Source organism: Erinaceus europaeus, chromosome 16 (genome assembly GCF_950295315.1).
Source record: "Erinaceus europaeus chromosome 16, mEriEur2.1, whole genome shotgun sequence".
In the NCBI taxonomy this organism is placed as follows: Eukaryota; Metazoa; Chordata; class Mammalia; order Eulipotyphla; family Erinaceidae; genus Erinaceus; species Erinaceus europaeus.
In genome coordinates, this window is record NC_080177.1 from 34,309,117 (window position 1) to 34,332,260 (window position 23,144).

Here is a 23,144-nt window from a genome sequence, read left to right on the forward strand (position 1 = left end):
TTTGCATTTCTCTGACAATCAGTGACCTAGAGCAAATTTTCATGTGTTTGTTAACCTTTTGGATCTCTTCTGTACTGAATGTTCTGTTCATATCCTCTGCCCATTTGTGGATGGGGTCATTTGGTTTTTCGTTGCTAAGTTTGCTGAGCTCTTTGTATATTTTGGTGATTAGTCTCTTCTCTGATGTATGGCATGTGAAGATCTTCTCCCATTCTGTGGGGGTCTCTTTGTTTGTGTGATAGTTTCTTTGGCTGGGCAGAAGCTTTTCAATTTGATGTAGTCCCATTGGTTTGTTTCTGCTTTAGTCTTCCTTGCAATTGGGTTTGTATCATCAAAGATGTCCTTGAGGTTTAGGTGGGAAAGTGTTTCACCAATGTTTTCCTCTAACTATTGATAGTTTCTGGTCTAGCATCCAGGTCCTTAATCCATTTGGAGTTGACTTTTATTTCTGGTGAGATAAAGTGGTTCAGTTTCATTCTTCTGCATGTTTCAACCCAGTTTTCCCAGCAGCAATTATTGAAGAGAGCCTCCTTTCTCCATTTAATACACTGGGCTCCCTTATCAAAGATTAGATGTCCATAGGTGTGGGGAACTTTTTTTTTTTTTTAAAAAAAAGAGAATCGAACAAAAGCTACTAATGTTTATCTGGAGCCAGAAAATACCTAGAGTCTCAAAAACAATCTTTAGAATAAAGAACAGAATTTGAGGCATCACACTCGGAGATCTGAAAATATATTATGGGGTCATTGTAATAAAAACTTCCTGGAAGGCCATACCATCATTCCCTAGTCAGGGAATCCTGGGATTCCCACACAGATATGATGGGCCTAGACCTCTAACAGATCCCTCTTTACACCATCACTGGTCATCTCCATCAGCAGCATCATAAAACCTCTTGTGGGCCTCTATAGGACCTTGCTCTCAATGTAGAGCAACAATAGTGGAAACTGCCTCATTCTTCAAAGAGAGCCTGGGCCAACATACTCTGTCACTTGAGAAAGACAGGTCCTGAAATGAGTGCAGCCAGAATGTTCCTAGCTATGACTATGGAGTACAAATTCAGACCGGCAGCGATGCAGAGGTTGCAGAGGCTCATGTGCTAAGTTTGGATAGATATGGGCTCTAGGTCAGAATGATGGGGTTCACCGTTAGTGGTTTATATACTTTTCCCATATATGGGAGCTACTCTCTGCTCTGATCTAGCTTTCTAGTCCTATTTCCAACTCTGACACCATCTTCCTAGATAATACTTTCATCCCACCTGCAGGTTAGCTGTTGGTCTCAGTCAAAAATTAGGGAAGTCATGGGCCCCTTGGAATATACCTAAAATAGACTTCCTAGCTCCTTCCAACATGAAGACCCCAAATCTCATCTGCTATATTCTTACCTTTAGGTTCCTGATTATTAAACAATTTGTTCTGCTTTATATCAATGCTTTTCAGCCACCAAGTTGCAGATGCTACCATGACACCAACGTAACTACAATGAGCAGACTACCTCAACAGTGCCTCCTAGGATCCCACCTCCCCAGGTCCCTATCCCACTCGGGTAAGATAGAAACAGGTTGAGGGTATGGATGGACTTGCCAACACCTACGTTCAGCAGAGAAGCAATTACAGAAGCCAGACTTTGCACCTTATGTACCCCATAATGATCTTTGGTCCATACTCCCAAAGGGATAAAGAATAGGGAACCTTCCAATGAAAGGGATGGGATGTGACTCTCTGGTGGTGGGAACTGTGTGGAACTGTACCCCTCTTACCTCACAATATTGTCGATCATTATTAAATCACTAATAAAATAAATAAAAAAGAAAAAGTCTGCCTGGTATGGGACAAAAATAGATACACTGACCAGTGGAATAGAATTGAAAGCCCAGAAACAAGCCCCAACACCTGTAGATATTTAATTTTTGACAAGGGGGTCCAAACTATTAATTGGAGAAAGAAGATTCTCTTCAACAAATGGTGTTGGGGAAAGTGAGTTGAAACATGCAGAAGAATGAAACTGAACCACTAAAATTCACCATACGAAAAAGTAAACTCCAAATGGGTCAAGGACTTGGATGTTAGACTAGAAACTATCAAATGCTTAGATTTGTACTTCCTCCCGGCTCTCCTGATATTTTACAGTACACCACTGTTTTCAGCTCTGTTCTAGAAACAACAGTTTAAGGACCCTTTAATCTCGGGGTTGCAGCTTCTGCACTGGCCCTGTCCATATTCCAGTTCAGTTTGCTACTGCTCACCCTGCGGCCTCGAGGTCTCTGTCCTCTGTGCTCCCTGCGTCCCAGGACACTAGTCTGGGGATAACTTTATCAGTTGCAGAGGGACTTGCTTACTCAGTCACGGGTCAGCTGAGGGCTGCAGCTACCTAGCTCAGTTTCTCTTACTCCTCCTCAAAGGAGAGAAGGATCAAGCGGATCTGGCACATCCCCTAATCCAGGCCTGTCAGTCGCAAGCCGGGGCGGGGGGGGGGGGGGCTGACGTGTGCTGAGGAAGACTGGGACGAAGCAGGCCATTTCCATCTGCGTAATAACAGGCTGGGGCCCCAGTCGTGAAGCCCGAGCTGCAGTGGGGCCACCGGAGCGGGAGGAGGAGCGCAGGCGGCGGCCGCGGGCCGGGAGGAAGGGGAGGGCGCGGGGGAGGAGCTGACGCCGGGAGCGGCAGGCAGCGGCTTCGCCAGAGTTGCAGCACCCGCGGTGGCGGCGCGGCGCCGACTCTGCAGCCTCGCGAGCTCCGAGCCCCGAGCCCCGAGCCCCGAGCCCCGAGCCCCGAGCCCCGGCGGGGGCAGCAGCAGGGCGCTCCCCGCCTCCAGTCACCGCTCCTCCGCCCCGCCTAGCCGCGTCGCCGCGCTCGCCCCGGGGCAGCGCCAGCCATGGCCGCGCCGGATCCCCAAGACGAGCTGCTGCCGCTGACCTTCCCTGGGTCCCAGTGTTTCGGGGACCGTGGGGAGGGGGAAGAAGAAGCAGTGCTGACGTCCAAGGGGGCTAAGCCGGTGCCGCTGGCCGCGCCAGACCAAGGGATGGGCGCCGGAGCCCGGGAAGCGGCGCCGCGGGAACTGGGCTCCGGCCCCGCCCGGCCACCGCCCGTTACCATGGAAACTGCATCCACAGGTAAGGTGGGCGGGTGCCTCAGCCCCGCGCGTGGTGCTGGAGGTCCCGGCCGGTCCCCTTCCCGGGTTTCGCCTCTACACCTTACTTGTGATCTTACTTCGAGTCCTGACTTCACCACCCCCCCCCCCATTGATCCCCCGGGGGCGGAGGCGGATATTAGGCGGCTGGTTGAGAACAGAGGTTTTGTTTTTCTTAAAGGATCGGAAAAAGACAAAACACGACTCCCTACACACACACCTTCTTTTGAATCTCATCATCCTTATTATTTAGGCTTTGGCAATTGCCCTTCTAGGCAAACCACAGCATCCCGGCTGCTGGAGCGCGGGTGTACAAGTTTCCCCTTCTGCCAAGGGATGGGGGCCGCTGGGCCCTTTTGGGTAGTTGCGAAGGTTTTGGGGGCGTGTTTGTGCGCACAGTGCGGCCAGCTACAGGGGACGCTGACTACAAAGCCCGGAGCAGGCCCACCTTCCTGGGACCGGCTGCGTTGTAGACTGACCTGTAACTCTCAACTCTTCCTGGCCCTTTACTGGCACCATTCGCCACACCCTACTCTCCCAGGCTCCCTTCCATTCTCCTCAGCTCCCTGCCCTGCGGAAAACAGAAATCCCAGGGTGTATGTGTCTAATGAGGAAGGGGCAGCGTTGGGAGAGGTGGCAGCCCTGGCTCAGAACCTTTCATTCCCAGCTGCCTGAATTCCCCCGTCTTGCAGGGAGCGCTGAAACTTGCCTGATTGAGGTGTAAGAGGACTTGAGTGGTGTTGAGGGCCCACAGTTGCCAGGAATCTGGACCCGTTTGGGCCTAACTTTGTCTTCCCTAGCTTGACTTTCCTGGAGCAGGAACACATCTGTGCTGAGCAGAGACCAGAGTCCTGTAAGGAGCAGTCGGTCTGGAATAGTGTTTTATTATTATTATTTTAGACAGTGAGGTAGAGGTGGTTGTGGTGTTTCCTGAGAAAGTATGTTGTGATGGAGTGGGGGTTGTATCTTTTGTTTGTTTGCTTTTTTGGGGGGAGGGTAACTTTTCGTAGTGTGGGGTGGTGGGAGCTCCTGGAGTAAGTGAAGTGAGGGGGCTAGGTACTGCCTTGTTCTTGGCAACTGATTTAGGGGAACCCTATCTTTTATGCTTCTCCCTCTTTTAAGGATCACGTGGAGTGCCTTGAGTTTTCTTAACTCTGCTGTATTATAAAAGATTTGAGCTGAGGATAGACGGTTCGGGGATAAGTGAATTCAGCATGTCGACTCTCCAAGGGAAAGGGGGCTGAGGTAGGGAGAAAGAGAAAGAGAAGGAAGGGCCCCAAAGCAGAAAACTTCATTGTCAGTATATTAAGTTATGTGAGAGGAAGATTTAAGGTTATGGTTAGCTCTCTGGCCTTTCAGTTTCTTACTCTAAATGAAGAGAAAACAAAATTCTGTTATTGCAAAAGATGCTAGACAAAGGAACATGTTTTTTTGTTGTCGTTGGCTTGCCTTTACCTTTCTTTGTTGAGTGTAGTTTGTAGAATCTTTATCCACCATCATCAAAGTAAATTATATCTTTATGAACACACCCCACCTCCTGTTAATGTCGTCAAGGTTAAATGAACTAAGGAAAGAAAGCTAAAATCCCAGTGCATATTGTTTGCTCAGATGAGTTTACTCCATAGAACAGGTTCTTTTGTACCAGAGCACTGCTCAGTTTTGGCTTATGGTGGTGCTGGGGATTGAACCTGGGGCTTTTGGTACCTCAGGCATACAAGGCTTTTTTTTTTTTTTCTCACAATTATGCTATCTTCCCAGCCCTCCATATAACATGTTTTAAATAGCAACAGTCACTAAGTAGGCATATACAATTTTAAACATTGTTTTTACTGAAATAGTTTCCTCTTAAATGGATTAGGAATTTCCTATCCTAGACCACACACACACACACACACACACACACACACACACACACACACATCCACACACATCAAATGTAGGCTAAGTTTAGATGGGAAGAGATGAAGGGAGGAGGGAAGGATAACATTTTGTTTCACATAGTTTTTTAGTTTATTTGCTGCTTGGAGGAAGTTGTTACAGAGTTGTTGCTTCTTTAATGTTTTGAATTTGTATGTTTTTATTTAAGTAAATTGAATTGGCTTCTATAAAGATCCACATGTCAGGAGTGATAGTTAAGTAAATAGCTAGATGTTTAATAATTCAAATAAAACAGGTCAGCTTCCTTGTCTGTTATTTGGCAGGTCATTTGCTTTAAGCAAAGTGAGGAGAATCTTCAACTTTATCAGAGACAAAATCCAGAAGAAACTTATTAAGCATACTTATTTACTCTTTTTTAATGATTGGTACTCTTAAGGACTCAAATCAAACTAAGGGTAACTCAGACTTTGAGCATGATACACTGTAAATAAATTTTGTTTCTGTTTCAAATTTATTTCATTTTTTTGGAGAAAGATTTATTGAAATGGGAAAGAATGCTACATTTTTTATGGAATATAAATTTTAAAGTGTATGACAGATAATTGATATTTTTAAAACTGTTTTTCTTCTGAAAAACACTACCAGTCATACCATCTGGACAGCAATCCTGTTATTTATTTTTAATAAATTGATGATAATTGAAGCACCTAAAGAAAAAAATTAAAAAAACTTCTAATATCCTGAGTCAATTCATATATATATATATATATATATATATATATATATATATATATATATAATCACCTGGGTAAAAAGCACTATGAAAATTGATTAGCACTGTATTTTTAGGCATTTCTTCTGCCCGTTTAGTGAATTGGAAAGTTTTTTTTTTTTTAAAGCAAAAAGTAACACTTTCTTCTGAAGCTACAAAATTTCATGGCTAAAGTTGATAATGGGCATATGAAATGTTGTCTATTGCCAAGGCAACAAATATTGCACCATGTGTAGGCTACAACATGTTAGTGTTGTTAACCATGAATCAGTGCCATCATTTAATAACTTTATACAAAGAATGTTAAGAGCAACTGTTTTGTTTTTCAAGATCAGTTATTTTTTCCTGGAAACTATTCAAAAGGAACATACAATAACACAAGTGTAGAAGAATGGACCTTTGTTTAAAGAAAGACTTTAAAATAGACTATTTGAACAAGAAATGCAATGATAAGGACTGAACTCATCAGTTGCTTTGGAAAGTAACTCATTGACTGCTTTATGTAGATGAAGCAAAATGAAGAACAGAATGGAGAATGGTCTAAAGGAATCAGACCAGTATACTTTGTTGCAGTAATGGCAACTTATAAATAATTCAACTTATATTTCTAGATGAATATAGAAAATATAGAGATTTTTCCAGGTGGATTACAGTGCTTATAAATCTACAGTTTTTCAAATGCTAATTGTAAACTCTATAAGAAAAGCTAGTTTTAGCCTATCACTATTTAAATAAGTTTCACAATGTTTATATACCCAGTTTTATTCTGTTTAATGCAATGAGCTTTATATTATTCACTATTAATCTGGATTGATTGCCTTTACTTTTGAGTGTGTTTGCTAGATATGTGTACATTTCTTTATTTGGAGTTATTTCCAATAATCCCTTTAGGTAGGTATGCATTTCATTCTCCTACTTTATTTCATTTTTCTTGGAGAAAGATTTATTGAAATGGGAAAGAATTTGTTTTTTTATTTTATTTATTTTATTAATGAGAAAGATAGGACGAAAGAGCGAAAAAGCCAGACATCACTCTGGTACATGTGCTGCTAGGGATTGAACTCAGGACCTCATGCTTGAGAGTCTAGTTCCTTAGCCACTGCTCCACCTTCTGGACCACGGAAAGAATTTGTTTTTAGGGAGCATAAAAGAATAGCAGCGTTTTCAGTAAAATTTATTTTTCTTAACATAACTCTGGATATAATAAATATTTCTGACAGTATTGAATACATATGTCCCTTCATATAGGAAATTTAAATTAGGCTAAATTAAAATTGAGAATATTTCATGCCATAAAATACATTGATAAATACATGATTTTCAGTATATCTTTATCTTCATGAATTCAATGGTCCAAATAAATTAATTCTGCCATTGTTCTTCACCCTAGACCTTCTGATCCTCATCTCTTTTTAAATTTTAATTTGTGGTTAATATTATTTTACAGAATTTTAAGATAATAGGTTTATAATTCCACACTGTTGCCACCACTAGAAATCTGCCCCATCCCCCTCCAGCAGAAACTACAATAGTTCTCCCTAGGTCACAGATATGGGTTGACTGACTATCTACTTATGTATTATCTCTTATCTGTTTATACACACACACACACACACACACACACACACACACACACACACACACTTTTTGCCCATTTTTTATAAAACATTTATTTATTTTCCCTTTTTTTGTTGTCCTTGTTTTATTGTTTTAGTTATTATTGTTGTTATTGATGTTATCATTGTTGGATAGGACAGAGAGAAATGGAGAGAGGAAGGGAAGACGGGGGGGGGGGGAGAGAAAGATAGACACCTGCAGACCAGCTTTACCGCCTGTGAAGTGACCCCCCCCCACAAGTGGGGAGCCGGGGACTTGAACCCGGAACCTTACACTGGTCCTTGCGCTTTGCCACGTGCGCTTAACCTGCTGTGCTACCGACTCCCTTATAATTTTCCTTTAAGATATGTTACTTGTTGATTTGATAGATACAGAGATATCTAGAGGAAAAGAGGAGATAGAGAATGAGAAAGAGAGTCACCTATAGCACTGCTTCACCACTTGTTTGCAACCCCCACTGCAGGTAGGTCAGGAACTTAAACCTGAGTCCTTGCATATTGTAACATGTGTGTTCCGCCAGATGTGCCACCACCCAGTCCTCTGTCCATTTACTTCTCATTTTGAGGGTTTAAAGAAGAATTGTGGGTTATGTTGTTTATTATACTGTCTGTCCTGGGTAGCAAAAATTATATTATATATATATATGGAAACTATTGTGGTTCAACTCAGTAAACATTTGTTGAATGTCTTCTTATTATGAGGTTCTATGCTAAATGCAGCTCGTGGTTTCCTGAACACATTCACCTTTTTGTTCTACATTAATGTTTAGTTAAACAGTACTTCCTTGTGCCATTTCTTACTTCCCTCATTCTTAAGTCATCACTGAAAGCATGACTAGAAGGGTATTATGACAATCTAGCCACATAGGCACAAGGGCATGAGTTAGTTTGCTGAGGTCAACACAGGATAAATAAATATCAAGACAGCTTGCTAAGACTGCATGTCTGAAGGAGATTTCAACTCGTCCATCTATCTTTATATCCATCCATCTATCTGTATAATTCTGTTTTCTTCATAGAAGTTTCTGAGGCTGGATATTACTCAAAGATCTTTGGATTAGTTGTGTTTCATTTTTAAATTTCATTATTTCAGTGGTGATTAAAGGGGATTTGGAAGAGACTCTGTAAAATAGAGATGGCTGTGAAAATAAAAGACATATTTCAAGAAGTTATTATAGCTACAGGGGAATATATCCAAAAAGGTCATTATAAGTTGCATGAGCAAAAGACAAATGACAAATAGCCAGTTTTTTTTGTTTTAATAATAGTGGGCAAAAAGGACAATGAGAAGAATATATATTGGAGAAATTCTCTGGTTGTGGAAAGGGCTATAATGAAAGTATATTTGAAAAAGGTTTTTTTTTCAGTGTATATTTTATTTTGTTTTAAGGAGGGATATATTCAGAGAGAAAGATATAAAGAGACAAGAACACTGCTCAGTTCTGGCTTATGGTGGTACTGGGGACTGAACCTAGGACCTCAGAGCCTCAAATGTGAAAGTCTTTTGCAGAGCTATTTAATTTATTTATTTGATAGAAACAGAGAAATCTAGAGAGAAGGGGAAAATAGATAAGGCTGTTCAGCCTCCCTTGCCAGTAAAGAGCTTTCAAATTCATATTTAACCTGTATTAATTGACCTGTATTGTTTAAAATGGAAAGCAGTTCTTAATTTGAAAAATAACCCATAAAAGAGAAACTGGGTGTGGGGCAGGGTGCATAGTAGTACACCTGGTTGAATACACATATTAGTTAACCATGCTCAAGGACACTGGTTAGAGCCCTTGCTCTCCACCTCCAGGGGGGAAATTTCATGTGTAGTGAAGCAGATTTGTAGGTATCTCTCTCTCTCCTCCTCTTTGTCCCCCACCTCAATTTCTCTCTGTCTTATCTAATAAAATAGAAGGAAGAAAAGAAAGGAAGGAAGGAAGGAAGGAAGGAAGGAAGGAAGGAAGGAAGGAAGGAAGAAAGAAAGAAGAGAGATCATGGAAATTTAGAATAATCAAACAGAAGTTAAAATCTTGGATCACTGGAATTGACATATTGCACCAAAGTAAAAGACTCTGGGGTGGTTGGGTGGGGAGAATACAGATCCAAGAAGGATGACAGAGGACCTAGTGTGGGTTGTATTGTTATATGGAAAACTGGGAAATGTTATGCATGTACAAACTATTGTATTTACTGTTGAATGTAAAACATTAATTCCCCAATAAAGAAATTAAAAAAAAGGAAATTAGGAGAAGTAACAAATACCAAAGTAAAATCTCTGAATGCTTCTTTTAGTCTTGTCATCAAGTGTTCCTCATAAAGATTACATGGCATATCCACAGTATATCTGTTTAATATCAGTAGCTATTTCCAATTAAAATCTCTCCCACACCTGTAGACATCTAATCTTTAACAAAGGTGTCCAGACTATTAAATAGGGAAAGGTGAGTCTCTTCAACAAATGGTGTTGGAAAAAGTGGGTTGAAACATGCAGAAGAATGAAACTGAACCATTATATTTCACCAAACACAAAAGTAAATTCCAAGTGAATTAAGGACTTGGGTGTTAATCCAGAAACTGTCAGATACTTAGAAGAAAATATTGGAAGAACTCTTTTCTGCATAAATTTTAAAGACATCTTCGATGAAACAAATCCAGTTACAAAGAAGACTAAGGCAAACTATGAGACTACATCAAATTAAAAAGCTCCTGCACAACAAAAGAAACCAATACCTAAAGAGACCCCTCACAGAATGGAAGATCTTTACATGCCATACATCAGACAAGAGTTTAATAACCAAAATATATAAAGAGCTTGCCAGACTCAACAACAAGAAAACAAATGACCCCATGCAAAAATGGGAAGAGGATATGGACAGAATATTCACCACAGAAGAAATCCAAAAGGCTGAGAAATACATGAAAAAATGCCCCAAGTCTTTGACTGTCAGAGAACTGCAAGTAAAGACAGCAATGAGATACCAAAAACAAAAACAAAAACAAAAAAACCCAACCAACCTCACATCAATCCCCCCCCCCAAAAAAAAAAAAAAACAACCCACCTTGATTCCATGATCCAGGAAGTTGTGCAGTGGCTAAAGGATTGGGACTCATAAACATGGGGTCCTGAATTCGGCCCCTGGCATCACCATGACAGAGAGATGCTCTGGTCTCTTAACTCTCATTAATAAATAAATTTTAAAAGAAAAGAAAACCTTTCTTTTGTGGTCCAGGAAATGGTGTACTTTAAACACTTAACAGTGTTGAACTTTCAAGCAAGCAATCTTAAGTCTGCTCTCTAGCACCACATGTGCTAGTGTGATGCTTGGTTCTCTCTCTCATAAATAAATAAACAAATCTAAAAAAAAAAAAATCTTGGATCACTGCTTTTGAGATTGGCTCTCCAAGACCAACCCCTTCATCCCTGGCAGTGAATGAAAGTAATGAATAATTGTTAAAAATTTTACTGGGGGGTGAATGGGTTAATGATTACAATATGTCTTTAACACATAGGCACAATCTCTCATCTTCCCTTGATTAGAATCTAGGAGACAGACAGGATGTCATGTCCTTTCATCCTGTGCCTTTCCCTCCTCCCCCAGAGTCACACACCCAGTCCAAGTTTTATTTTTTTTAATATATTTTTATTTATTTCCTTTTGTTGCCCATGTTGTTTTATTGTTGTAGTTATTATTGTTGTTGTTATTGGATAGGACAGAGAGAGATGGAGAGAGGAGGGGAAGACAGAGAGGGGAAGAGAAAGATAGACACCTGCAGACCTGCTTCACCACCTGTGAAGTGACTCCCTTGCAGGCGGGGACCCGGGGGCTCGAACTGGGATCCTTATGTTGGTCCTTGTGCTTTTATCTTATGTTTTCATTTACTGTTCTTTATTCTTCAGTTCCATCTGTGTGTGAGAGATGAAAAGTTTTAAAGTCATTCATAGTATCAGTTGAGACTAAAACTGTTCCTATAAAAGTTTGAAGTAGGAAGTGGTTTTTACAAAAGGAAATAGGTGGATTAATAAAAGTTGTAGTTATTATATTTGGTGCTAAGTGCTGTTAGAGTCTAAGAATGCATTCTTATAACAAATTTATAGACTTTCAAACAAGATTAATATGCTGATCATCAGAAAAAAATGAAAAATTCTAAAACTCCATCACACCTATGTAACACTATTCTCAGAAATTCTACAAAACACTCAGCTTAAAGACTTAGAGATTAGGCCCTTTAATTTTACAAATCATACAACTTTTCAAGGATTATTAATATGCTGCGGAGTAATACTGCTATTAAAACATGGTGAGGGGGCTGGATGATGGCTCACCCAGTTGTACACACATATTACCTGGGTTCAATCCTTCAGTTCCCACCTGAAGGAAGAAACTTCACAAGTGCTAAAGCAGTACTGCAGGTGTCTCTCTTTCTTCCTTCTATCTCCCTGTTTCCTCTCAATTTTAATTTTCTCTGTTTCTATCTAATAAACAAGTAAATAAATATCTTGATTCAAAGCAAACTCTTTGACTTAATATCTATCTATATAATGTACATATATATATATTTAAAATATTTTTGTCCTACTTAAAACAATTCCTTTTGGGTAGTATAAATAGACTCAAATAGTATTAAAAATTTAAAAGTATAAAAATGTATGCAGAGAAAAAGGAAGTCTTCAATCTTTTTCCCCAGCCAACTACTACTGTTCCTGTCTGTGTCCATTGTTCAGTCTTAGTAAAATAGCATTATTTAGTTCATTCATGATTATACTATTGGCCAGTGAATCCCCATTTTATGATAGGCATTGTTCTTTTTTTAATTTTTATTTATAAAATGGAAATATTGACAACACCATAGGATAAGAGAGGTACAAACCCACATAGTTCCCAGCACTAGAACTCCATATCCTGTTCCCTCCCATGAAAGCTTTCCTATTCATTATCCCTCTGGGAGTATGGACCCAGGATCATTATGGGGTGCAGAAAGTGGAAGGTCTGGCTTCTATAATTGTTTCCCTGGTGAACATGGGCATTGGTATATCAGATTTCAGGCTCTGGGGGAAAAAAAAAAAACTAGTATAGCCACAGGCCCTTTGGATTATAACTAAAATATGCCTACTAGCTATCTACAGAATGGAGACCCTCCCCCAACTCTTCATCTGCACTACTCCAGCAACTTATTTGGCTTTATATGTTAACTCTTTTTTCAGCCACCAGGTTCCAGATCCTACCATGATGCCAAGCAGAGTTCCTTGGACAGACAACCCCACCAATGTGTCCTGGAGCTCCGATTCCCCAGAGCTCCACCCTACTAGGGAAAGAGAGAGGCAGGCTGGGAGTATGGATCGACCTGTCAATGTCCATGTTCAGTGGGGAATCAATTAAAGAAGCCGGACTTTCCACCTTCTGCATCCCACAATGACCTTGGGTCCATACTCCCAGAGTGTTAAAGAATAGGAAAACTGTCAGGGGAAGGGATGGGATACGGAGTTCTGGTGGTGTGAATTGTGTGAAGTTGTACCCTCTTATCCAATAGTTTTGTCAGTGTTTCCTTTTTATAAATAATAATAAAAAAGTAATGTAATGGAGTGAGAGGGATAGTCAATGGAGGCATGTTTTATAAGGTGGCATTATTGTATAGACTCACAGAAAGTGACAGAGTAAGCCCTACAGATGACTGGGAGATGGGTGAAGGAAGTAGGAGCTGCCTTGCAAAGACTTTGTGTGAGAGTGCTCTCTTAAATACCAGAGAGGTCAGTTAGGTAGAGTGAGTATGAGAAGAAGGGAAGGAAATGTGATCAGAGTAGTGTGTGAGGGGTGATGGACCATTGATCGTATAGGTTACTGTAAGAGCTTTAGATATTGCTGAGTGTGATGGAAGTCACTGGAAGGTAATAGAAAATGTATGCTGAGAGGCATGCAGCAATCAGCTCTGTTACACAACAGCTTGTAAATCGGAATGAACTGAATCCAACTGTTGGATTTGAAAGTGAATAAGTTATGAATTTTATGAGATTATTTTATTATGAAGTGTTGGGCAGAGGAAAACCTTGGCTGGAATGTGCTTGGAATGAAAATGGGAGGGGAGAAAATAAGACAGCACTTCAAGACATTAAGTCTTTGGAGAAGTTATCCTATTAAGTAACCTAAAAAGCAGTAAGCAACTATATGGGAAGTTGAGGCTAAGAAAGGAAATATTCAATTTCTTTGTTTCCTTTGGCAGATTTTAAAGCATATTTGAAAGATGCTGCAAATGATTTGGTGGAGATGGAAAGACGGATGGTGTAGGAGCCAGAGCAAGTTCAGTACCTATGTGCTGATAGATGGAGGTAAATGGGCCTAGAGCACAGTGGAGGATGGATGTTAGGGCTAGCACATTCATATATGTATATATATATGTGTGTATATGTATACATATATATACACACACATATATGTATATATACATATATATGATGGAAGCACAGATGCAGAAGTGGTGACAAAAAATGTGGATGTGCTTTGCTGTTTCTATCATTTACATAAGAAGCAAAGTCAGCAGCAGAATAAAAGCAGAGAGGAAAGGAGAAGATGTAATTCCATTGCACAGGTGTGTAGGAGGGAAAAGGACTAGGAGAAGTTGTAGAAATTCTGAGTCACAGGGCTCACTTTCGGTTGATTGTCACAAGTTTGAAATGAGACTAGTTAGTTATATGTTAACTTTTTTTTTCCGGTTGTGTTCAATGGCCAGAGTTTTGGTTTGGAGTAAGTGGATGATGGGATTGGATTTTGCTTTTTGGTGAAAAGAGCAGCAGTTGAGAGGAGTTGAGAATGTGTCAGTGTGAATACTGATGAATTATAAAATCTGGTGTGGTGGTAAGGAGGACGAGAGGAGAATGAAACAATGAAAAGATATAGACAGTGGATTGTATTGTGTTGGAGAATAGCTAGAACCAGGGGTCTTAAAATAAAGAACTGGAAGGGCAAGAAGTGATGCATTGAGAGCAGGTCTTTGAGACAGGTTAAGACGGGGTGCAGTTATTCAGTGGAATGAAAGACTAAAATGGAGTAGAGAACAGGCTTATTAGAAGGACGTGGTTTAGAAGGATCATTTATTTGATTACTGGGGTCATAAGCATGAGAAAGATTGGAGAGTGTCAGTGAACCAGGTGCTGTTATATTTTAAAAAAGACTTTAAATATAGAGTATTTTAGACAAAAGAGAACAGTAGCCTACCTAAATTTAAGTGTGAAGTTCTGACTATAGATTCTGAAAATTCTATTTAATATGTTCAGAACGTAGGAGATAAAACTTAAAATAGTCTACTGTGGGGGATGGGAACTTTGAGGATTGTAATTAACTAATATGAGCTGCTAGTGTGTTGAGATCACTAAAATACCTTATGTAACTAGTAGTATTAATAGGATACCTTGGGTAGACATTGAGTGAGGTAGTATTTTCCTAGATTCTGCTTTCACAAGCCAAATTTGGAGTCTTGCACTGAGAGAGACATTGATGAGATTCAGTATTATGAGATAAGGATGAATAGATTAGTGAGACTTTTAGAAAAAAATGCCACCTGAGAAATAGTTGAAGAAATTAAGAATTGTTATCCAGGAGAAGAATTAAATATCTGAAAGTGAAACTTAAATAACAGAATTCATGTGAAGCAAGAAATGAAGACTTGATCCGGCATCATTTCACAAGGCATAACTGGGGTGGTTGGCTAATTAGAAAAGCAGATTTCTACTTAGTAAAGAAGAAAGTTCTCTTATATTTATTTTTTTCACCACTCTCATCACCAAAGGTCTGTTTCCCCATCCCCCCCATAGATAACCACTATAGTTCTCCCAGAGTCTTAGATATAGGTTGACATTTTGTTTTTTTCCATTTGTATACTCAGTTCTATATATTCTACACATGAATGAAACAATTCTGTAGTTATCCTTACCTCCTTACTTGCTTCACTAAGCATAATCTCCTCCAATTCCATCCACGTTATCTCAAAGGACATAATATCCTTTTTTATTGTTAAATAATATTCTGTTGAGTAATTGTCCCATAACTTTTTATCCAGTCATCTATCAAAAGGCATTTTGGTTGTGTCCAGGGTTTTGCTATTGTGAGTAAAGCTGCTATGAACATGGGGGGGTGCATATATCCCTTTAAATCAGTTTTATTATCTCTTTTGGGTATATGCCTAGTAGTGAAATTGCTGGATCATATGGCTCATATAGCATTTCCATTTGTATTTGTTTAAGGATGCTCCATACTATTTTCCATAGTGGTTGTACCAGTTTGCATTCCTCTCTCCACATTCTCTCAAACACTTCTCTTCTTTTATTGATGGAGCCCATTCTCACAGGTGTGAGGTGGAATCTTAATGTGGTTTTGATTTACACTTCTCTCGTGATGAGTGAATTGGAGCATTTCTGAAAATATCTGTGGGCCATGTGTATCTTTTCTTTAGAGAACCATCTATTAAGATGCTTAGCTAGATCTGGCAAAATAGATCACTTGGGTAGTGTGCTACTTTGCTATGTGTAAGACACATGTTCAAGTCTATCCCCCACCTTGAACCTAGGTCAAAAACTTGGCAAAGCAGAAATAGAGTGCTGTGGTCTCTGTCTCTCTGTCTCTGTCTCTCTGCCTCATTGTATCTATCTCTTCATATATAAGGAAAAAAAAGTCAGTTTGGAGCAGTGAAGCCCAGAAACAAACAAACAAAAAGCTTGTTCAGAAAATAAATTTCTTTATAGTTACTGATAGTAAAGCAAAACTACAGTTGCTGGTTATTAGACATTTAGAAAGGAAGTTAAATGAAACTCTTTATGCCTTCCTAAAAGAGTACAATACACTGAACTTTATACTGCATTTATTAATGTGAACATATTCTCAAAAGTGAACAGCATACAGGTGAAACTAAGAAGGATTAACCTTAAAAACCACTGTTAACTTCAAATTGGATACTTAAACCACATTCTCCTATTGGGGAACATTGATATCAGATGTCCTTAACTTCAGGATTATATCTAACCCTTAAAGACTGTTTACAGTAAGCTACTTGCATGTTCCTCAGATATCACTGGTTTATTACAAAAAAGCTCAAGGGCAGCAACAGCTCCCAGGCATAAAGTCGTAACCCTGTGTATGGGAGAGGAATATAAGAAAGCTACTGATAAGCAATAGCATTCATATGCCAAGTTTAAATCTACTATCTTCAGACTCAGTTACCAGTCCCTATGTTTTACATCATTTACCCCACTGTTTCTCTTGCTTCCTGCCTGAACCTACCCCTTTCTACCTGGAATTCCTGATAGACTATAAACTTTGTTAATAAAAGGACTGAGAAACTAAAGGAAGAACTTTTGCTGGTCCTATAGTAGTGCCTGTTCTGGGAAGTCTCCTCTAAGCTCTAAGTCAGACATCAAACTCCCCTTCAGAGTAACTTTTCAGGTATCTTGCATCTCCATCCCTGACAGTGTGACAGCTTCCCACTAAATAATGGCTTTATAATTTTTTTCTTCAGTTCTCCATTGTGATTAAAACTTCATAATCTAATATATTTGCTTCTGAAGAACTACATAAATTAGAGGTTGGGGAGGTGGCTCACATATATGAAAACCTGGGTCCCATCCTTAAGATCATATAACAACAAGATAAAACATAAATGATAAACACATACATTGGTCTCTTTTTTTTTCTTTTTTAATATCTTTATTGGGGAGTTAGTGGTTTACAGCTGACAGTAAGACTCAATAGTTTGTACATGCACAACATTTCCCAGTTTTCTTTCTTTTTTTATTTAAGAAAGGATAAATTAACAAAACCATAGGGTAGGAGGGGTACAACTCCACACAATTCCCACCACCCAATCTCCATATCCCAGCCCCTCCCCTGATAGCTTTCCCACTCTATCCCTCTGGGAGCATGGACCCAGGGTCATTGTGGGTTGTAGAAGGTCGAAGGTCTGGCTTCTGTAATTGCTTCCCCACTGAACATGGGCGTTGACTGGTCAGTCCATACTCCCAGTATGCCTCTCTCTTTCCCTAGTAGGGTGGGTCTCTGGGGAAGTGGAGCTCCAGGACACACTGGTGGAGTCTTCAGTCCAGGGAAGCCTGGCCAGCATCCTGATGACATCTGGAACCTGGTGACTGAAAAGAGAGTTAACATACAAAGCCAATCAAATTGTTGAGCAATCATGGACCCAAAGCTTGGAATAGTGGCGAGGAAGTGTTAGGGGGATACTCCCTGCAAACTCTAGTGTACTTCTGCTTTCAGGTATATATTTTGCAGTAGTTTATGGATACGTGTGAACATATCACAGAAACTGGTGTATATCTAGGTTTTGGGACTTTGTTAGAAAGTGAACCACCTGAGATGGAATTAGAGTATACTATGAAAGGAAAGGTCTCACCTGAGTAATGAAGCTGAAGGGTTGTCATTCCACACCTGAAGTCTCTGGACACAGTCTGAGCTGAAGCATGTTGAGGTAGCAATCGTTGCGTTGATTAGGTTGTGATCGGCAGATGCAATATTATTTGATATGGATTGGGAGAGGCATACGGGAAAGTGGGCCCTATCCAAGGGTTCCAGGACTGGGGAAAGTAGAGGCTCTACAGTGGAGATGTGAGGTTCCTGCTGTCTTAGGGTTCCAAAAGACAATCGATATTTAATGTTATCATCACATTATTTGGTAATTGGGTTAACTTTGAAAAGTCCTTTTGTTAGGGTTTTCTGTACAGTACCCAGTATCTTGTATACAGCTGTGCTATTGGTTGCTTCTGATCTACTTGGTCTAGGCTTTTGAGAGAGTCTGCATATCAAATACACAGCCTATATATTAAAAAGATTCAGTCTGTGCCTTAAAAAACTTCGAGACATACAATTAATTTTCCCCCCTCATATTAATTAACTAGTGATTTATATAACTACATTTTACTAGGAGTGTACATACACACCATTCCCACCACCAAAAGACTGTGACCCATCCCTCCCACCCACTCCCACCCTCCACTGGCCCAGGAAGCTGTATGTCTACCCCTCACCTCAGGGTTTTTACTTTGGTGCCCTACATATAATTTGGTCAGGTCCTGCTTTTAGTTTCCCTTTCAGATCTTCTTACTCAGCTTCTGTTGATGAGTGGGATCTTTATCTTTCTGACTTAGCTCACTTAACATAATTCCTTCTAGCTCTGTCCAAAATGGGTCAGAGAAGGTGGGTTCATTGTTCTTGATAGCTGCATAGTATTCCATTGTGTATATATACCACAGCTTTCTCAGCCACTCATCTGTTGTTGGGCACCTGAGTTGCTTCCAGGTTTTAGCTATTATGAATTGTGCTGCTATGAACATAGGAGTATGTTGGGTGTTATGGAGTCCTTGGGGTATAAGCCCAGGAGAGGAATTACTGGATCATATGGAAGGTCCATGTCTAGCCTTCTGAGAGTTCTCCAGACTGCTCTCCACAGAGGCTGTACCAATTTACATTCCCACCAGCAATGTAAAAGGGTTCCTCTGTCCCCACAGCCTCTCCAGCATTTGTTGCTGCTGTCCTTTTTGATGTATGCCATTCTTACAGGAGTGAGGTGGTATCTTAGTGTTATCTTTATTTGCATTTCTCTCACAATCAGTGACCTGGAGCAGTTTTTCATATGTTTGTTAGCCTTTTGGATCTCCTCTGAGGTGAATGTTTTGTTAATATCCTCTGCCCATTTTTGGATGGGGTCATTAGCTTTTTTGTTGCTAAGTTTGCTGAGCTCTTGATATATTTTGGTGATTAGTTTCTTGTCTGATGTATGGCATGTGAAGATCTTCTCCCATTCTGTGAGGGGTCTCTGTTTGTTTAATAGTTTCTTTGGATGTGCAGAAGCTTTTCAATTTGATGGAGTCCCATTGGTTTGTTTCTGCTTTAGTCTTCCTTGCAATTGGGTTTGATTCATCAAAGATGTCTTTGAGGTATAGGTGGGAAACTGTTTTACCAATATTTTCCTCTAAGTATTTGATTGTTTCTGGTCTGACATCCAGATCTTTGATCCATTAGGAGTTGATTTTTGTTTTGGTCTCTTTTTTTTTTAAATAAAAATAATTATGCAGCTTTGCACAGTTTTGGGCTTATGAACTCAAATGCAAAGCATAATGTCTATATGCATCTCTTTTATTCTTTTTCCTGGATTCTCTTTTTCATTTATACTTTTGTATTTAAGTACACTAATATTCATTTACTGAAAAGTTTTGAGAATTAATTAATCCTGCAATTATAAAAGCATCATATTATTTTTTTTTAGTTCTCCAACTGTCAGGATATTTATGAAAAATTATTCATTAGAAGACCGTGTTTTCTGGGTTGTCTAATGAATTACATCTTAGCTGGGAGAGTTCTGCTTTCTAACTTCCATGTCTAATCTCTAAATGGATTTTCTAATTCAACAACCACATGAGATAATTTAAAACTAGCTATAGAACAAGTTATTTCTTTCTTAATGAGGAAACTTTGTTGAATGTCTCACATCCTGAAAAGATGGAATTTTGTTTTGTGTATAGCAAATCATTGTTAATTGTTAAAAATCTACTCTTAGACAACCAAGTTGTGTGTATTCAAGTTATTGTTGAACTTATTTATGGAATAAACTAACATCCAGTCTACCTTTGGTGTGGGTTTTTCAACGGATCCTAAGAAATCAGGACATCTCAAAATGTGTTCTTAAGACCGTTTATTTTGAGATCACATAGGTTATTCTCAAACATTAATCCATGGGAACAGTCCTACCAAATATATATTTAAATTTGAAGGAGTGGAAGCAAGGTGGTGGTGCACCTGCGTAAGTGCACATGTTACATGCACAAGGACTAGGTTTTGAGTCCTTGTTTCCTAGGGGTGGGAGATGGGGTGGAGGCAAGCTTCCTAAGCAGTGAAGCAAGTACTGCAGATGTCTTTCTGCATCTCTCCCTCACTATCTCCTCCTCCTTTCTCCCTCTCAAAAAAAATTTCTCTGTCCTGTCAAAAAAAGAAAATTGGAAAAAAAAAAAGGAAGAACAAAATAGCCCCTGGGAGTGGTGAATTCATCATGAAGGCATGGAGCCCCATTGATAACCCCTAATGGTGGCAATTAAAAAAAACAAAGAAACAAAAAACCTGAAGGAACACTGATAGTATAAGCTGTAAGTGCTATAGGGAATTTCATGAATCTATAATTTTTAGAGTACTTGGTTTCATGAAAGAGATGGAGTGTGGCATACGCCAAAGCGTAGAGTAGAAATAAGCAGAAGTAGAAATCGGGCGGAAGCGCAGGGGGTTAAGTGCATGTGGCGCAAAGCGCAAGGGCCGCTGTAAGGATCCTGGTTCGAGCCCCCAGCTCCCCACCTGCAGGGGAGTTGCTTCACAGGTAGTAAAGCAGGTCTGCAGGTGTCATTCTCTCCTTCTCTCTGTCCTCCCCTCTTCTCCCCATTTCTGTCCTGTCTAACAATGACATCAATAACAACAATAATAACTACAACAACAATAAAAAAACAACATGGGCAACAAAAGGGAAAACAAATAAATATAAATATATAATAAAAACAAAATAAAGAAATAAGCAGAAGTAAGGCAACACAGGTGAGGAGAGAAACCTGGGTAATGACATGTAGATGAGCTGGTTGAAGAGAAACTGTTACTTAGGGGCTTGAAAGCTACTGATACTTTAACTCCTTTTATGCGAATTCTGGAACTTTTGATGATTTATATATGGGAGAGGTAATATTTTAAGTATGTATTAAAGAAGAATAGTTGCATCAGAACAAAGGAGATAAATTCAGTAAGGTGTAAGTTTTCTTGAAAGAAGACTGGTTCAGTAACATGACTTTCAAGGACTTGAATATATAACCATAAGAATTTAAAAAACGGTACATGGAAAGGAAGACAAGCATGTGACAGGAACATTATTAAAGACACTGTGGCTGTAGAGTATGAGGGATTGAAAGGGGGGCAATGAATCACCTTTAAAGTTCTGTGAGTTGTGGCTTGGAGAATGTTGGTCTTATAGGGAGGTAGGCCAGTTAACAGGTTAAAGGGTGTCACATGGTGCTTGATTGTCAGGGTTCCTCTGGGGGAATGAGCAGGAGTGAGCTCACTAAAGGGGTCTTCCAGCATACTGTGGCAGCAAATGATTCATAAACCTTTTTAGGGTCCTGTTGTGGGGAATGGAACAACTTTACTGACGCAGTTACAAATTGATAAAGGGGTAGTTGTGTAGGGGAAGTAGCCAGCTGGTCAGTGAGGTCAATATCTCCTTATAAGGGAACAGAGAGCAAGACAATGAGAGGGTATGGATGGTGATGCAGGAACAGGGAAATAGAAATATAAGGAAGGCGAAGCCCACCAGAAGGGGGGAGGTGTGGGTGATGCAGTGAGGCTGATAGGAAGGTTGGAATTCTAGGAAGGTTGGAATTCCCCTGCATACTCTGGCCACATCTCCCTTGACCACAAGGCTGGCATGCTAAGGGAGACTGATAGATGAGCTTGGGGGGGGGGGGGTGGGGGGCGGGGGGAGGGAGGGTCAGCCATCCATGCTCAAGCACACATCAGACCCACACTTGATATGATTAAAAATCATTTGAGTGGAAATTTCCATTTGGCACTGTAAATAAAAGGATGCATTTGGAGATGAAAATAAAATTGCTGATACAGATTGAGAAAATTGAAAGAGGAGCCATTGAGAAAACAATTTTTAATAGATTATGTAGTATAGGAAGAAGAAAGGGATAAGAACACAGGAGAGCATGCCTCTTATCAGCTGAATGACATTAGATAAGTTATTGAACCTTCCTGATCCTCAGATTTTTATGGTATGTGTATGTGATACTAGGTACTATTGAGTGTCTGGCAAGCAAATGGTGACTATTATTATAGAACCCTGGAAGTCAAGATGGCATAGCATGGGATGTCCTTGGTTGAAAAAGCAGATTTTATTTAGTCTCTCTCATATATATAGTTTCATCGGGGGGTTAATGGTTTACAGTATAGTTGTTGACACAGGCATATAACTTCTCACCTCTCCATGAATGATGTGTTCAAAACAATCTCATACCAAACTCAGGTCCTTTTCTACCATCATCACTGGACTCCAAAGTCTTCTCCTCCAGCCCCCTCCCTGTCATCCTTCCTTAAGAATCCTTTAGATTTATCTAGTCTTGGCTTTGTCACCTAATAACATGTTAATCTGCAGTTTTTTCACATATAAAGAGGAAATGATGCTTTTGTCCTGACTGTAATACAGAACCATTATGAAGATAAAAAGAGATAACATGAGGAGTTACATGCAAATTACTATATATTTGTATCATACTGTTCATAGGAAGCCCTGTCAGCACTGTCAGATGTAGAAGAGAGGTCTGTGATAGCAAAGATCAAGAAAAGTCATGTTCTTTCAAACTCCAGTATTTTTAAGAGTATGTTGGCTTTGCTTATCTGTACCTCAGCCAGCTATCAGTAGGGAATAGCCTAGAGCAGGAAGCATAGGGGTGGAGAGAGTTCAGGTCTGGGAATCCATGTTGGATTAGCATTTGTCTTTTGAGGAGTGCAGGTAACCTGCTTTATTATTATTATTATTATTATTTTGTATCTTCATGAGTGACTGGTGTATGACTGTGATGTGCCCAGGGAAGTCAGCTAGAGCGATAGAGGACAGCACCTGGAATATATTCTGATTCTCCTTTTCAGTGGAAAGACAGCAATATGCTGTCAAATGCATGAATGGGAGTTCGGAACAGGCTGCTTCTCTTCCAGAGGGTATCAATAGAAAGTCAG

At 39.9% G+C, this 23,144-nt stretch overlaps 2 protein-coding genes across 2 annotated transcripts in view; one reads left to right on the forward strand and one right to left on the reverse strand.

Annotated features, from left to right (window-relative positions):
- JKAMP (JNK1/MAPK8 associated membrane protein) overlaps positions 1 to 23,144 on the reverse strand; it is a 415,429-nt gene that overhangs the window by 77,584 nt on the left and 314,701 nt on the right. The gene's annotated exons all lie outside the window — the stretch shown is intronic.
- RTN1 (reticulon 1) overlaps positions 2,681 to 23,144 on the forward strand; it is a 227,706-nt gene continuing 207,242 nt past the window's right edge. The window contains exon 1 of the mRNA XM_007519258.3: positions 2,681 to 3,115. Within this exon, the coding sequence (XP_007519320.1) occupies positions 2,878 to 3,115 (238 nt within the window). The 5' untranslated portion in view covers positions 2,681 to 2,877. The remainder of the gene's footprint in view (positions 3,116 to 23,144) is intronic.